The sequence below is a fragment of the Phaseolus vulgaris genome, chromosome 3 (assembly GCF_000499845.2).
Source record: "Phaseolus vulgaris cultivar G19833 chromosome 3, P. vulgaris v2.0, whole genome shotgun sequence".
Lineage (NCBI taxonomy): Eukaryota > Viridiplantae > Streptophyta > Magnoliopsida > Fabales > Fabaceae > Phaseolus > Phaseolus vulgaris.
This window is the reverse complement of record NC_023757.2, coordinates 36,032,764-36,050,270: the sequence shown is the minus strand read 5'-3', so window position 1 is coordinate 36,050,270 and position 17,507 is coordinate 36,032,764. Positions and strand designations below refer to the sequence as shown.

At 43.7% G+C, this 17,507-nt stretch overlaps 2 protein-coding genes across 2 annotated transcripts; one reads left to right on the top strand and one right to left on the bottom strand.

Moving 5' to 3' along the window:
• Positions 1 to 47: 47 nt before the first annotated feature.
• LOC137805595 (uncharacterized) lies at positions 48 to 3,231 on the top strand. The gene is made up of 5 exons (XM_068605535.1): positions 48 to 279; positions 949 to 1,491; positions 1,675 to 2,369; positions 2,849 to 2,996; positions 3,152 to 3,231. Exons 1-5 carry the CDS (start codon positions 48 to 50, stop codon positions 3,229 to 3,231), a joined length of 1,698 nt encoding a protein of 565 aa, XP_068461636.1.
• Positions 3,232 to 15,098: 11,867 nt separating this feature from the next.
• LOC137807369 (zinc finger protein CONSTANS-LIKE 5) lies at positions 15,099 to 17,140 on the bottom strand. Its single transcript, XM_068607983.1, has 2 exons — positions 16,150 to 17,140; positions 15,099 to 16,057 (listed from the first exon to the last, which is right to left on the bottom strand). Exons 1-2 carry the CDS (start codon positions 16,888 to 16,890, stop codon positions 15,689 to 15,691), a joined length of 1,110 nt encoding a protein of 369 aa, XP_068464084.1. The 5' UTR covers positions 16,891 to 17,140; the 3' UTR covers positions 15,099 to 15,688.
• Between the last annotated feature and the right edge of the window lie 367 nt (positions 17,141 to 17,507).

Here is a 17,507-nt window from a genome sequence, read left to right as displayed (position 1 = left end):
ACGGGCTATGATGCAGCGTCAGGGGGAACGTCGAAGGCGACGTGGTTATGGATGTGGCATTGGAAGCAACCACCAAGGGCGACGTCACCATGGAAGATGTCGAGCCGAGGTCTGAGAGCAACGCTGGAGTAGAGGAGGAGGAAAACTGCCTGGAAGCCGCCAGGGAGTCAAGCATTGTGAGAGCATTGCTCGCTAGTGAGAAGAGGCCTCGGCCAGTTGGAGATTGGCTCGAAAGGGAGATCGGCGGCAAAACTTTTAAGTTGGGGAAAACTTTAGACGGTGAGACAAGGAACAGATCGCCAAGGTGATAGGCAGGCATCTGGACGCGTTCGCGTGGTCTGCCTCGGATATGCCGGGAGTCGACCCCGATTTTTTATGTCATCGTCTAGCAATGGACCCTCAAGTCAGACCAGTCCGACAAAGAAGAAGAAAATTCAATGAAGAAAGGAGACAGGCGATCAGAGATGAAACGCAAAAACTCCTCAAGGCAGGCCACATCAAGGAGATACAGTATCCGGAATGGCTCGCCAATGTTGTATTGGTAAAGAAGAGCAATGGGAAATGGCGAATGTGTGTCGACTTCACAGATCTAAACAAAGCCTGTCCAAAGGATTCCTATCCTTTGCCCAGTATAGACGCCCTAGTGGACAGTGCAGCAGGGTGTAGGTTGTTAAGTTTCTTAGACGCATTCTTGGGGTACAACCAAATTAAGATGCACCCCATGGACGAGGAAAAAATTGCCTTTCATGACGGAGAAGTCGTGCTATTGCTACAAGGTGATGCCTTTTGGGCTGAAGAATGCGGGGGCCACGTACTAGAGGCTGATGGATAAAGTGCTTGCACCTATGCTTGGGAGGAACGTACGAGCTTACGTTGATGATATGGTCGTAACATCCCTGGAAAAAAACCAGCATATCGCTAATTTGGATGAGCTGTTCGTTACGATAGCCAAATATAAACTGAAGCTGAACCTTGAGAAGTGCATTTTCGGCGTGGAAGCAGGAAAGTTCTTAGGTTTTCTCTTGACCGAAAGAGGGATCGAAGCAAACCCTGACAAGTGTGCGGCCATCTTGGCGATGAGGAGCCCTGCTACGGTTAAGGAGGTGCAGCAGCTCACGGGTCGGATGGCCGCCCTATCGCGATTTGTGTCTGCTAGTGGAGAGAGGGGTCACCCGTATTTCCAGTGCTTGAAAAGGAATAATAGGTTTGTCTGGACAAAGGAGTGTGAAGAGGCTTTCGTGAAGCTCAAGGAGTACTTGGCGAGCCCGTCGGTTCTGTGCAAACCTCAAATGGGAGCGCCCCTCAGGTTATACTTCGCCGTAACCGAGAAGGCGCTGAGTGCGGTGCTCGTCCAGGACCAAGATCAAGTTCAGAAACCCGTTTATTTTGTCAGCAAGGTGTTGCAGGGCCCAGAAGTGAGATATCAGACTTTGGAGAAAGCAGCACTGGCAGTAGTGTTTTCGGCGAGGAGGTTGCGCCATTACTTCCAGAGTTTTACAGTGTTGGTGATGACCGACTTACCTATCCAGAAGGTTCTAAAGAAACCAGATGTGGCTGGAAGAATGGTAAAATGGGCGGTAGAGTTGTCGGAGTTCGACATCAAGTATGAGCCCCGAGGACCGATCAAGGGCCAAATCTTCGCTGACTTCGTGGTCGAGCTATCTTCTGAAACAGTGCAGAACGCCGGAGATGGTTTTCGTTGGGTGCTCTCAGTGGATGGGTCCTCTAACCAGTTGGGTAGTGGGGCCGGGATAATTCTGGAAGGACCCAACGGCGTGTTGATAGAACAGTCCCTAAGGTTTGCCTTTAATGCCAGCAATAACCAAGCAGAATATGAGGCTTTGATCGCTGGTATCTTGTTGGCAAAGGATATGGGAGCAAGGGTGCTGATGGCCAAGAGCGATTCATTGCTAATCACAGGCCAAGTAACTGGCGAGTTCCAGGCTAAGGATCCGCAGATGGCAGCTTATCTGGAGTATATGCAGGAGTTGAGGAGGTCTTTTGTTTTGTTCGAAGTAGTGCACGTGCCAAGAGAGCAGAACGCCCGAGCTGACTTGCTAGCCAAGCTCGCCAGTTCGGGCAAGGGGGGCAGGCAGAGGACTGTCATACAAGAAACCCTAAAGACACCTCGAGCGTTCGTGATGGACCACCAAGTTCTCCAAGTCTGCAAGTCAAGGGAAGGGATGGCGAGGGGTCATAAGTCTCTATCTCAGGAGACCTTGAGGACGCCAAGGGTTAGAGCGCATCCAGTGGGAGAGGCAAAGATGACGCAAGTTTGCGCCGTCCACGAGCCAGACACATGGATAACGCCATACCAGCGCTACATGGCAGATGGCGTACTCCCAATGGACCCAACGGAAGCTAGGAAGGTAAAAAAAGAACTTCAGCAAGTTCACCCTTATCGATGGCGAGTTGTACAGGTTTGGGTTCACACACTCCCTTTTAGTGCACGAGAATTATGGCCGAGCTCCATGAGGGGATTTGTGGGAGTCACATCGGAGGTCGAGCCTTGGCGACAAAAACCATCCGTGCAGGTTATTATTGGCCGACAATGAGGGAAGACTGCAAGAGATATGCCCAATGTTGCAAGCAGTGCCAGGAGCACGCCGATTGGCACAAGACGCCTCCGGAAGAGTTAAAGTCAATCTACAGTCCCTGGGCTTTCCACACATGGGGAATCGATATTCTGGGACCCTTCCCATTGGCGATTAGGCAGATGAAGTATTTGGTTGTGGCAGTCGAATACTTCACGAAGTGGATTGAAGCAGAACCAGTAGCCCAGATCACCGCGCACAAGATTCAGAATTTCGTATGGAAGAATATTGTGTGTCGTTTTGGTGTGCCCAAGCGTTTGGTATCAGATAACGGGACTCAGTTCGCAAGTCACCTGTTGAAGAAGCTGTGCGAGGATGTTGGAACTCAACAGGTGTTCGCTTCTGTGGAACACCCACAAACGAATGGGCAGGTGGAGTCAGCTAATCGGGTTCTACTGAGAGGTTTGAAGAGGAGATTGGAGAAGGCCAAAGGATCTTGGGCTGAGGAAGTTCCCCGTATAATATGGGCATATCATACCACTGAGCAATCAGGAACCCACGAAACCCCGTTTAGCTTGGTGTACGGGTGCGATGTGATGATCCCAATTGAAATCCAGGAAAGCTCGCCGAGATTCCAGAATTTCGTGGCGGAAGACTCGAATGTAGAAAGGAGGATGAACTTAGATTTGCTGGATGAGGTCAGGGAGGAGGCAAGGGTAAAGGTTGAAGCAATAAAGAGAAGAGTCGAGCGCAAGTACAATTCTAGGGCAAGGCCAAGGCAGTTCAGAGATGGCGACCTGGTAATGAGGAAGGCCCACCTATACGAGATGCAGAATAAATTGTCACCCAAATGGACAGGACCGTTTAGAATAACTAAAGCACTCGGGAACGGCGCCTACCGTTTGGAAACACTGGAGGGAGGGGCGATTCCTCGCACTTGGAACGCTACCCATCTCAAGTTTTATTACAGTTAAAGCACTGTAAGTAGCAGTTAACTCGAACAGTTAAGTGAAAACAGTTTTTAAAGGTGGCGCTCTTTTTCCCTAAGGAGGGTTTTTTAATGAGGCCACCCAATAAAGAAAGTTCGAGTCTATTAAGTTTTCCCAGTTATTGAGTTTGCATGATTATCATTTTAAGTTTTTAAACAAAAGACTTTGTCGTCCTTGTGTAATTTAGGGCAGATTCAGATCGCATGCATAAAGTTTTTTAAGTCCTCATCGCCGCTTGGCGATGAGAGACACTAGTATAAAATTGTAAACCCTCATCGCCAGTTGGCGACCGGAGGTGAGAGATAAGGTATAAGTCCTCATCGCTGCCTGGCGATTGGAGGCACAAGTTAAGTTGTAAACCTCCTCGCCCATTGGCGATTGGAGGTGTAATATGAGCTTTAGGTCCTCATCGCCGAGCGGCGATCAGAGGCACTAGTATAAAGATTTTAAGTTCTCATCGCCATCTGGCGATCGGAAGCACAAGTATAAAGTTTTTAAATCCTTGTCACCACCCGGCAATCGGAGGTGAAAGTTAAGTTTTAAGTCCTACTCGCCTAGAACGAGTATAGGCGAGAACAGAATGAGAAGTCCTACTCGCCAAGAATGAGTATAGGCGAGAGTTCAGAGCAAGATGACAAGTACGTCCAGTGTGAGTTCAAACCCGGGCGCCTAGTCCTTGAGCAGGGGTCAAAGGATTCCTTCGGGACGCCCCCTCCTCAAGTATGAATAGCTAGCCCCGGTACCAGATAACAGTTCAAACCCGGGCGCCTAGTCCTTGAGCAGGGGTTAAAGGATTCCTTCGGGACGCCCCCTCCTCAAGTATGAATAGCTAGCCCCGGTACCAGATAAAGTCCTCCTCACCCTCGAGTGAGTTCAGGCAAGATGAGATTAAAAGTCCTCAGTGCATCCAGGGAAAAGGTAGCCCCCGGGCAAGTTGAGGCACCAGATAAAGTCCTTCTCGCCGTCGAGCGAGTCCAGGCCAGATAAAGTCCTTCTCACCTCAGAGTGAATTCAGGCAAGAACAGAATACAAGACCTCTTCGATTAAGCAAATTGAGGCAAGTTCGAAAGTCCTCAGTGCAGAATCAGGCCAACCCAGTTTAGGCGATGACCTAGAAATACACATGTCACTTGGCAGATCAGGCAAGCGAGATTTCAAATACTAAAAATGACTCTCGCCTACTGCTCAGTAAGTAATTTCGTGTCAAATGTTATTGCTATAGACTAACCGTTTGTTTAAAATAAGTTGATTGCCAGAAAATTAAGCATCAGTTTGCGCTAAGTTAATTGGCTTAAGTGAGAGCCCACCAAGTTATCAAGTGATCGCACAACAGATAAAAGGTAAACCATGTGCATATGTTAACACGGTCCGAATGAAAGAAGTCATTACAAACAGATTCGCTGCACATAGACAGAGGTCGAATATGTAAGTCTTCCAGAATGTTTCTAAACAAAACGTCAAATGAAAACGTTAATCTGAGGGTACAATTTTGCCGACTACCACTTCATGGCAAATTGAGAACTGGGAGAGGTCCAAGTCGGGGTAAGTACAAGCGAACTGCTCCAAGGCCGCGCCAAACCCGGAAGTCAGAACGTTTGCGGCGCTGAGGTCGAGTTCTTCAATTTGTTTCTTCAGCTTTTCGTTCTCCTCAAGCGCCTGGGCAAGCTTTGCTGCAGATTCGTTCAGCTCCTTATCTTTCTCGCTCAGATCCTTGGCCTTTTGATCCTTGTCAGCTTCGGTTTTACCCAGCAGATCCTCCCTCTCAATTGACTGGGCCTCGAGCTCATCCGCGTAGGCCTTTTTATCCTTGAGAGTTTCCTCCAGGTCCGCTATCCTCTCCTGCTGATGCACGAGTCTGCCCTCGAGTTCGGTGACCTCTAAGAGTTTGGCATTGAGCTTTTTGTCTAGTTCAGCGCTGTTTTTACGTTCGCTCCGCAACTCGTCCTTCAGAGCATTCTCTAATCGCGAAAACTCCAATCCCCGCATCGTAAGATCACGCTTAAGTTGTTGGACTTGGTCCTTCGCAACACTGGCTCAAGGAGTCCCTTAAAGCCTCGCCCATCGTCTGGTAAAGGCGTTTCTCTACACACTCGGTAGTCATAGCGCTAAGGTAAGCGGCGTGGGCTTTCAAAACCTCCTCGACAGGGGCTGGAAGAGCAGGGATTGGGAGAGGAGTCGAGGGTTGGTTCTCGCCGCCACCTTCATAAGTGTGGACGACCAGGGGAACATCAGGACGTGGCGGCGACACGTCTGGCTCCACTACAGGCAGGGGAGACCACTGAATGTCCGCAGTCTGCTCCAGAACGCCTCCAGCAGCTGAGGTGTTCGATGGTAGAGCATCCCCAGTGCTCTCAAAGGGTGTGGAGACGCTGGGGGGATTCTCTGCGTAATCTGGGCCTGTACTCTCGTTTGCGGGTAGCTCGGTGACGGTTGCCCTGTTCCTCTTACAGATAAGTCCATCTTCAGTGCTCTCGTCATCCTCCTCATCCGACACCATTGTGGGATTCTTCCTCTTGGCCCTCTTTGGTGGCAGTTTCTTTCTCGCAGGGGCAGGAGGGGCGATAAGGGAAGATGAGCCCACAGGAGGAAGCTCGCCTCGAGCAACGGCGGCTTCCGCTACAGAATTCGGGACGGTTTGAGAACCCGCAGCGAGTTTGTGGCGTTTGACTATAGAACGCAGTCTGGCCATATGATCTTTCCCCAACATTATATCTGCACGAAGTGATCAATGTTCACAAATCAATCCAGTTACAGATACAGGTAATTAGCAATACAAGAGTGAGCGCAGGACAGTGTAATACGAACGAGTTTGATAAAGAAGTAAAGCAGACTTGGCACAGGAAAGAAAAATCTAGATAGAGTGGAGGGACAAACCTATGTAAAAGTCTTGTTGATCCTCATAGAATTCGAATTTGATGATTGAGGGGGTGGGTAAGGTAGTATTGGTGGAGGCAACTTCTTTTCAGAAGTTGCACAAGTCTCTATCGAGCTCCCCCATCTTCTCTGGACTCCTAGCTTTCCGAAAATGATCTTGGGAATCATTTTTTCCCTTGTCAACCCAGTACAAGGGGAACCCATCGAGAAGTGTGGGATTCTGATCATTACAGCAAACACGAACGAACTTACCCTTCCAATCCTTGAAAGATTGTTGGAAGATGGAAAGGATGGATCTCCCAGCAATCCCATTGAAGCTACCCATAGGCGATCCCCTGGGTTTTTAGCCTCAAACAGAAACAAGAACACATCTACAGAGGCTGGATGGCCTAGGTGCGCACAAACAATTTGGTATGCCCTGACAAACGCCCAGCCGTTGGGATGCAGCTGGGCAGGGGCAATATCAAGCTCGGTCAGGAGCTCCCTCTCAAAGCGAGTAAAGGGGAACCTGAGCTTAACCTTCTTAAACACGGTTGCATAGACAAAGCAGAAAGGGTGGCCATCGTTGCCATCGTTATCAGTACAAACAGGTTTCCCGGGAGGACAAGGACGGATAACAACCTTGTCGTCATGCTCCTTATGGAATGTGAGGTGGGTCTTATCTCTCAAGCGAAGAATATTGGCCTCAGAGTTAATCAAGGAAGTCTCGTTCAGCAGAGCAGGAGGAGCCCATGGGTACAACAGTTTGTAATCAGGAATGGGGCGTGCGGTGGCACTAGTTTGTGGGGGAGTTGATTGCGATTGGTTAGGACGAGAGGGCGCAGGCCTCTGAGCCCGGGTTGAATGGATGGCAGGATCCCTAGGTGGGTTACGAGATGTGGAGGGGTTTCCTGACGAAGGTTGTTTGCGAGATTTTGGAGGAGGGTTTCGAGAGGGGGCAGGAGTGGCCCCTGTACGAGCCATCGAACACTGCAGGAAAGACGAAAGGAGAGTAAGAAAAGGAAAGCGGAGGGTCGATAAAAAGAATGATTCGATTCGAAAACAGGAAGGGAAATCAACATGAACAAAGGGGTCGCAGAAAGGGAAAGAAAAACCTAAAACGCAGGAAAAAACAAAACAGAGAACAAACAGCCACAACGTATGCTTCAAGCAGTTAAGGGATGATGCAAGCCGATTAAAATTCGGTGAGCACCAACGAAAGTGATAAAAGGTTTACCTTTTTGATGATCGAAGGGGCGCGCGAGGAAATGATGATTAGGGAGACGAAGCGTTCACCAGAGCATATGGAAAGTTTGAAAGTGAAGAAGAAAGATAATGTAACAGTGGAGTGGCGTGAGAAGTTTAGAGTTTCGAAGGTTACGGGAAGCGCAAACGACACGAAATAACAACCATCAATGAGTCCACGTGTCATTTGATGGGAGGGGGTTGGTGAAGTGTCAAGTCAGTAACCAGCGTGGGCCTTAGAGCGCGAAGCCACGTAGATCGCCGTAGTTAACTTATCCCTTCGCCAAGAGAGTCACGACCCGCACGCCAGTCGAGTCATCGAGGGCGATAACGGGACCAAAAAGTACGCATAGTCGCCGGTCGCGCAGAGGCGATCTTCAACATGTGCGACCACCGACAGTATCGTCGCCAAAGTAGAAACCAGGCGATCTGACACCTCTACAAGCAAGACATCGCCGACTGTCCCGATGAGCTCGGGGGGCGAAAACGCCGAGGGTTTGAATAATAAAACTCAAACGAGAGAGCATCCCGCACGAAAAACGAAGGTCGAGCAGAGCCATGGATGAAGTGATCATGAGTAAGGTATTTAAGGAATAAGGAAATAAGCAAACGCTATCTAAAAAATTCACGCCAAGCATAACGAAGGGAATGTCAGAGGTAACGCGCGCGACGTGGCAAAAAACGTAAGCATGCAAAATAAGTCGAACAACATTTAACGTAAAGAAAAAGTAAACCAGCGTTAAGGTTACAAACGGAGTTTATGACAAGTGCAAGATGAAATATATAACCCTACGCACACATCCTAATGTTGTACGAGAAGCGAGAAACATATCGCTCATCAGTGGCCCCTAGAGTTTGAGCAATATGACAAAGAAGCCTCGTCTCCGAACTGCAAAGCCCGAGTCAGAAGCGTCCTCTGATGTTCGTTTATCTTTGAACCTATGTGAAAGAAAGGAGTAAAGTTTAGTAAGAGACACACATGAAAGAAAGTATTTCCAAGCAAAATCATACAAGAGATCCAACAAGAAGTGGGAAGGTCGTAAGGAAAGCCTCACACACATATATATCTTTCCAGAAGCTCGGCATTATACTCCAAGCTTATTAAAGCAGCCGCATCAAATCCTCCAACACCCGCCAGGATCTTGCAAGCTTCCTGATCCCTTGAAGACAGTTTCTTAAGGGATTTAGATTTCAAGGCCCTGGCGTCCTTTGTCCAGTACAAAGGAAAGCCGTCCAGAGCAGAAGGCACCAAGCTGGAACAGCATACCTTAAAGAACCTGCCTTTCCACCCTGTGAAGGCTTGCTGGAAAGGAGTCAAAAGAATCCTACCAGGGACATTGCTAAGAGTTATCCAAAGATTGTTTCTCTGCCTCTTCACCTCAAAGAAGTGAAGAAAAATGTCAACAGAAGGTGCACATCCAAGGAAGCCAAACAAAATGTCAAAGGCCTTCACGAAGGCCCAACTGTTAGGGTACAGTTGGGCTGGAGCGGTGTTCATCTCCGTTAACAACTCCCTCTCGAACCTGAAAAAGGGAAGGCGTACGCCGACGCCCTTAAAAACTACTTGGTAAAAATAAAAAAAGGGGACCCCATTATTGGATCGTTCATCCCCGCACACCGGCTCCCCCGTGGAACAAGGGAGCACGACGATGTCATCATCGTGCCTCTTTGCGAAGGCACGATGGTCATAGGAACACGCTTCCCCCACGTGTTCCCTCAGGGCCCTGGTAGAAAGCAAGCAAGAATACTCGTCAAGGAGTTCACTCGAAGCCCAGGGATAAAGATCCTTGTGACTCACTCGGGAGGAAGAAGGGTTTGTGGACAATTTAGCATGTGCTGGCAGTGAGGAAACTGGAGGTCAAGGGTAACGCAATAGAAGGAAAGGCCGCAAAGAAAGAATGTAAAACAAGGAGTTCTTGGGAAGAAGATGAATAGTGCAAGGAAGATGCGAAAGAAGTAGAATCAGTAAGTTGAGATGCGGGGTTTTCAAAGATTCAAGCATCACGATTGAAGTGGTAAAGGGCGTTAAAGCAAGCGGCTTATGATTGGGCCACATGTCGCGAGGTAAAAGTACGAATTAAAGGGCATCTGTCTCACTCAGAGAATATCACATCGTCAGAGTCCTCAAGGGTACGTTGCGCCGGCGATGCAGAAATGTCATGTCAATCGATCGAAGGATGACACGTCATCAAAACGCCGCGAGGGCAGCAGGGGGCAAGCTTTAGTCTTTTCGCTGAAAGCAAGTTATCAGCTCAAGACTGGGGGGCTTGTGTACCGACCAGGTCATCGGGTGTGATGACGTGGACAAGAGAAAGGTAGGTGGTCAAAAAGTCAACATAGTCGCCGTATGTAGAAGCGGGGTTCTGCATATGCATAGTCGGTTATCGCCGAGACATGTCACTATCCGAGAGAAAGACATCGCCTAAGAGGACGTCGCCTAAGTAAGACATCGCTCGAAGAGTCAACCCGCATGACGTAAGCATTTCACAGAAAGGGGGGCCCACATGATGGGATAACCCTAAGTTGGGTGGCGGCACTGTGGGTCCCTCCGTGCAGAATAAACGATTAAGTCAAAGGGGCACGTGACTATGCCCACGTACTCATAAAAGATCTTCAAGGAAGGCTGCATGCATGACACGTGATTAATTAGGGCATCTAAATAGTATGATGGCACAAGAGATACGGCGCCCAAGTTAGAACCCAAGCGGCCACATGGTTAATCATTGCACTCTAGATAAGGGAAGTCCATGTGCCAGATACGCTCAGATCCCAGGAGTAGCGGCGCAAGGACCTTCTCCAAGGAACCCTAGATAATAGCAAGCAACGCAAAGGTAAACCCTAGTTTCCACCTATATAAAGGGCACGAAGAAACCCTAGTGAGGTACGTTTTCACAGTTGCATGAGTTTTAACCTAGTTCTCATAAAGTTACTCAGAACAGTAGTCCCTAGTTGTTCTTGACGACACACCCAACTGTGAGCACAAGGCAATTAGGGCCACACAGTTTAGTCACACAGTTCCAGTTGTTGAGATTACTATACAGTTTCTAGTTACTTTGGTGTTTCTCGCTAGCTGACTTGAACGTCGGAGTGCAAACGGCCGCGAGGGCGCCTCTTTGTTCTTCTTTTTCAGGTACACACAGACGAGGCAGAACGAAGGTGCCCTAGCTCGTTAGAACAAACCACGCATAAAGACGACCCAAGTCAACCGGCCTCCTATCTAAATGACCAAGGATCGACCCAAGACCCATAACCAAATAGAAGCCATAAACAAAGTATCAAATAAAGATGATAAAAAAGTATGAAGATCAAGATGAAAGCCTTAAAAGTTGCACAAAAACGATGATACAAAAATATAGAAATGGAAAAAGAAAAAGAAGGAAAGTAAGATAAACATATTGATAAACAAGGGTTGAAATATTGATGTAATGAAAGTTTATGCGACTTTATGATGACTTTTTACGGCAAGTGCACCGCGTTTGTCAGAAGTAATAATTGTCCTAAGGACAGATATCGATCCCACAAGGAACAGTGAATTATCGAGTACAATAATCGCTAAATATAAAAATAGAACAATTAAAAGAGTTTTGAATTAATTGTGTTGGCACTGGTCAATAAGAAAACAGACAAAGAATTAGTTGTTTCAATTGGAAAAATAAGGATTAGTTTCATCTTTCTCACTCTCAAGTATTTTGATTAGCATGTCAATATTAAGTTCTTTGATTGAAATTGATGCCCGTATAAAAATCATTTATATTGATTCCTCGCATATAAAATCCTTAAGAATGTCTCCTAACTATCGATCCCTTGCATAATTATAAGAACAACTTAGAACGAAGCTCAGACGTTTAATAGCAATTAACATTTCAAGTCTATTCCTAGCACTCAAATATGTTAAGTATTGTTGTTTAGGTCCGAACCCTAAAAATACCTCCCGGTCAGATTTAAGATTCTCAATTTGTCACGGAAAATTAAAAGTAAAACAACAATACCAATAATCAATCAAGAATAGAATATTAATATATAAGATATCACCTCAATACATAAGAGTTTGAGCAGATTACTCCCAATCTCAAAGGGTAGAATTAGCCACGCATACTTCTAGTACCTTCCATTCTCCCAATTGGGTTACAATTCACTCTATGGTGTTTTCCTCTCAATCTAGCACACTAAGGTTGAGCCTCTAGCCCTCTATTTATCCTAGTTTTCTAGGGTTGGGTTGTTTATTGTGTCGCGCTAATGGGCTAAATGATAAAACATAAAAAAGGCTCAATCTTTCTTTGCATCTTTTTCCATTCTGGGACCTTCTATCTTTATCTTTTTAGCTCAAATCATTCATCTTTAATCCAAATCTCCAATTTTCGTTAGAAATATGCAATTAACACCAAATTTGGGAATAAAATACTCTTATTCAAATAAAGATCATAAAAAATGTAAAAAGGTATAAATTCATAAATTAAGGATTATTTTATATATAAATTAGCAATAAATCCTCATAAGTGCCTATATTTTAATATGAAATATTACTGAAATTAGACACTTATCACTTTATGCGGAGTATTTTTCAAAACATACTTCAATTTTATTTTATTATTTTAAAAAGAATAAGTTACTTATTTTTTAACTAAATGTTTTTGTATTATTTTAATTTAGGTTTCTTAGCGTGTCTCTGTTTCTGCTTGGGTCGAGAAGGTCTTATCCTCTAATTAAGTTTGGTCTTCATTCTCTGGATATTAGTCTCTAGTTAGAATTTGAGGTATTTACAAAAGACACCCCCACATCCAAGTTAGAGTTCAGTATATGGTGGTTGAGTGTGATAAATGATAATAAATACGTATCTTGACATGATGTTGGTCAACCTACTTATATGAGATGAGTTAGGTCTCCACGTTACTGGGTCTTAGGTTAATACGGTCTCAATGATTAATTATCATATTAGTTTGACATTATCTACTACTTTATCTATTTTTTTCTCTAAATTTGTTTTTAGGGTGCCATGATGTATTTGTTGGAGTAGTTAGTTACCAGAAGAAGAAGACGAAGACGTAGGAGAAGAAGAAGAGGAAGATGAACGAGACAGGGAGGACATGATTAACCTTTCAGGACGTAGGGTAAGCAACGCGCCAAGACGATTGAGGGTTTTGGATGTTAGAGCAAATGAGAGCAGTAACTCGACATTGTAGGGGACCACTATTTATAGCCTTTGAGGGACATGGGAGACAAAACGTCACTTTCATCTCAATCATTAGATCTTCCTCGATCCAACGGTCCTCGTCAAATGATGCCCAAAAAACCCCATCATTAATGCACGTCTTGTCACGCATTCGGCGCCGCCAATGTCACGTTAGACCTCGGGAAGCCCACCGTCACGACGACCTTGGACAAAGACTCAGATTAACCATCCTCGACTTAAACCTATGAGAAAATAAGTTACAATAATTTTTTGTTCATAATTAAAAATATGCTAAAATTTGGAACTATATACACGTCATGCTCTAAATGTGTTATAAATGTGTTAGAGGTATGTATATAAGAATTTAAACGCAAGAATAGTGTATGAAGTTACTGTTTGTCACTTATTGAACACTTTCAAATACTCAAATTACGCTTTTAACAAGTGTTTGCACCGATTTTGTGCAACATAAACTGCATAAATGTGTATTTTTTTAAAACTAATACATACATGGACAAGTAGTAAGTTAAGATGACACTATAAAGTCTTTGATTTTTTATTTTTTTTTACTAAAGTCGTCATTAAAGTGATTGTTTCACTATTTTTTTTCTAAAATAACCAATTAAGTAATAACTTAATTTTTTTTTCTAAGACGACTTCTATTTAAATTTTTATATATAAAAGATGTCATTTATATTCATTTTAACCAAGACACTATATCATGAATACTCTAAAGAGAAAACTACCTTACACAAAGAATATCAATGAAAAGTATGAACAATTATGTTGAAAGATCCAATTAGCAAAATTGAGTTTGATATTCAAAGAGCTAGTAAATTTCTATCTTAGTTAACAAACAATGAAGTTAACTGAGTAGGGATGTAATTGTGGAAATTTTCAAACTCTTAAACTTCTTGACCTCCATGTTTTTTTTTGTTATTATTGTCTAATCTTGATGTCATCTTCAAATTGGTACAATATTAACCTTATTTATAAAGTAAAAGTTGTTTATAAAGATTAGTCCATTTAATTGAAAATTAAGATAATTGTACCGTCAAACAATTCTTGTATGTGTCGGTATCTGGTACTGACCGAACGACACAAGTTTAAGCATATTTATTAAAATATGTATTAACATTAATTAAACCTTATGAAAATTAGGTAATGTAAATACTAATGATGATGCACACTTTAATCAAGGTCCAATACTGAAAGGGTCCATAAGATACTATAAATAGACATTATAACCAAGACAAATATATGTCATTACTACAATATTTATTGTATCATCCGAATTTCGAACACTTACTTGAACATTGGGTAATCTTTTGTATGTGTTCTCGATTGAAAATCAAAACCTAAACTACCAAAGGAAGAAAAACAAAAAAAAATCAAAAAAAGAAATTCAATTGTTCGACTGATAAATATTTCTATCTGAACCTCTCCAAAAAAAGCAATTAATTTTGGTATATATATATATATATATATATATATATAAATTTCATTCCTAACCTTAATATGGGAAAGAAAGGAAACAACAACTAGGAAGGTCAACTTATATTCATAATAAAATTGATAGACTAGTTCTAAATAAATATTGATTTTATCAAAATAAAAGTCATAATAAAAATAAAAGAAAATCATATAAATTGCAATCTTTGATTCACTTCCGTGTATAATTACTTTGAATTTATTAAATCTTTTATTATCCTCACTCTTTTAATTTACATACAAAAATTAACTTCAATTACAATCAACGTAAGTCTATAAAAAAAAGCAAAAATAGAACTGAAATATAAATGATATTTTCCTTCTCTTATGTGTATTCCTCTTTCATTTCCTTTCCTTTGATTGAATAATTTACTTTGATTTGTTGTTGATAAGTTAAATTTATTTTGATTTCCTATTGATAAGATAAATTATAGTGATAGAGGGAGAGTTATGTAACAGGGGACCACAACTGTTTTTCTTTCCAGTGGGGGAGAAAAAAACAACTTTTATGTTTAAAAATTTTGGAGTGACCATATCCTTATATCACTCAGAGTCCACCCCTGATTTTATTAATACAACCATAAGAACAAAATTTAACTTATATTAACGTAAATATTGTTTATAATTGTATCAACCACTTAAACATCCATCACTAGGCTAACCACAACGAGTATATATAAGTCTATATTTTTATTTGTTTGATTATATTTTTCATTTAAAATATTGTTAATTATGTGTTATGATTTGAAAAATGTATTGTTAAATTTATGATTTGGCAATATATAAAGTAAGAGACAATGACGAAAGCAAAAAGAGTAAATGTAAAATGGATTATAGTCTTAAAATGAAAATGGTGAAACAATATTAAGATAAAAGATTAAAGCAGAAGTACAATTTGAACAGGAAAGGAATGAAAAGATGAGAGTTGGTGTGACCTTGGAATGCGTATAAGCCGTTAAAAAAGGAAAGGCTTTGATGACGATGAAATAAAAAAGTTGATATATATATGTAGTTGGAAATGGCAGCCAATAGAAAGGGGGAAAGAGATCCGTGATGGGGCTGATAGAAAAAAGAGACTTTTATACTAAAAAAGATAGCAGGTAAGGCAGTGAAAAGAGTTTACAGAACAGATTCTAATTCTACACAGGTGAAGAAGATGAAGAAGCAGCCCCTTTAAAGTTCTTTAAAAAAAAGTAAACGGGCTTTTCCGTTCCATCCAGACAAATCTTCATCTCCATCTTAATGAAACAACCTTCCCCATCGCGTTCCGTTTAAGAATCACGTTCGTACCGATTCTTCACCTTTTTCCCTAATAATCAATCCCACGGAATCACTAATCATTATTCTAAGACTTCCCAACACCAGATTCATGCACTCTCCCTCCATGCTTCTTTCTTTTATAGTTACTAAAACGATGGTACGACGCCGTATGGACTGTCAAGCATCAGCGACGCAGCGCCAGGGCTATAGAGACGCTCCACATCCGAGTCAGTTTCAGTTCGCTTCGCGAACCGCCCTTTTATCCTGGGCCGGGTTTCCGCATAAGCCTTCCGCGATGCGTATCGAATGGTTTTCTCAAACTTTCGGTTCTTTCTCTTCTCTCTGTATCGCAGAACCCTCGCTTCACGGTCCATTCCACACAACTGCGTCGCCCCTTGTCCTCCACTTACTCCGGACAAACCAATCCCACTCGATTCCGAACTGTTCCGACCAAACGAGTACGACACGGTGTTCCCATCCGGCACCACTCCAACATCAAGCGACGACGACGAAACCTGTCACATAATTTAATTCTCAAGTAAATTCACTGTAGGACAAAAAATTTATGTATAATATTTAAAATTTGTTACTAAGTGATACTACTCACGCTTTGGCTGAGAGACTGGGATGGGTAGTTAAAGGAGGAGAGCTTGGAGCGGCAAAAGTCGATGTCGAAGCAGCTTTCTGATTGGTGGTGGTTATTGATGAGGGGAGGAGCGAAGGAAGGTTTGGTTTGAACTGGAACGACGCTGTCGTTTCCGGAGTTGTTGTTGTGGAAGGAGTTTGAGTAATCGAAATCGAGGAAGGGGTCCATTTCTGAGTAGAAGATCTCCTTGGACTTCATGTCAGTGGCGTCCACGAGTTTCGACCCGAAATTGGGGTTGGGGATGAGCCAGGCGGCGGCGTCGGGGTCGTCATGGGCGAAGGCATCGGAGGCTCCGGTGGCGTCGTCGGAGGGGACGATGAAGCCGAAGGAGGCGGCGGTGGAGGCCTTGACGATGGAGTCGGCGGAGTCGTAGAAGGGCTCAACAGGGACGCGGTCGTGGCGGCGCGCGAGGGGGTTGGCAGAGTGGATGTCAGAGTCGCAGGTGATGCAGAGGGCGGCGGCGTCAGCCTTGCACGTGACAGCCGCGGGGGCCTGCTCGCAGACCTCGCACACCCAGACGCGCTCGTGGCGCGATGCCAGCTTGTTGGCACAGTGAATCTTGGAGTCGCAGGCGATGCAGAGAAAAGCGGAATCGGGGCGGCAGAAAAGCGCCGCCGAAGCCAACTTGCAGGAGTCACATGGCTTTGGCGGCACGGTCCAGCCGCTCCTGAACCCCTTCAAGCCTCCTCTTTCAATTCCCATGGTCTGAACAGAAAAAAGCACTTTTGAAAAACGCCGCTAATCTAACGGTACTACTCTCTCTCTTGTTCCCAATGAGAAGTGGAATGGAGTAGAATTAGAGCAACCTAAACGCGGAGACGAGTGAGTAAGTTGATTTCTTTTGGTGCGGTTTTTCTATTATCTATATTAGTCACTGGTCGCAGAGAGGAAATCTAGGTGATGACGAATCAATGCGGGACACGTGGCTCTCTCTTGGCCACATAACTGGTTCGCTCAGACCAACAATATTAGAATAGATATGTATTGCGGAGTAGTAGTTGTCATCGTGTTGTGTCTGTGCCGACGTGGGCCCGTCACGGACATTAGATGCAATCACTATGCTTTTTAACATTTTTATTTCTTACTAAAACCATCGCAATGGATTCAGGAGGATAATTTTCTTTTTCAAGCAACCCTGTCATCTTTGAGAAAACGGAAACTATTTTTTTAGGTCTTGTAATAAATGTTTTTCTATTTACAATTTAAAATAAAAATTTAATTACTTTTACATTATCAACTAATAAAAAATTAACAATAATTTTTAACATAACTAATATAAATTAATTATTAAATAACATTATGACATTATTTTACATTAA

Coding starts and splice junctions, on each gene's coding strand:
- LOC137807369 (XM_068607983.1), bottom strand. CDS start 16,890: ATGGGAATTGAAAGAGGAGGCTTGAAGGGGTTCAGGAGCGGCTGGACC. Junction 16,058..16,149: donor CCCAGTCTCTCAGCCAAAGC/GTGAGTAGTATC, acceptor ATTATGTGACAG/GTTTCGTCGTCGTCGCTTGA.
- LOC137805595 (XM_068605535.1), top strand. CDS start 48: ATGGATGTGGCATTGGAAGCAACCACCAAGGGCGACGTCACCATGGAA. Junction 280..948: donor GTTGGGGAAAACTTTAGACG/GTGAGACAAGGA, acceptor TCGTTACGATAG/CCAAATATAAACTGAAGCTG. Junction 1,492..1,674: donor GTTGCGCCATTACTTCCAGA/GTTTTACAGTGT, acceptor CTTCTGAAACAG/TGCAGAACGCCGGAGATGGT.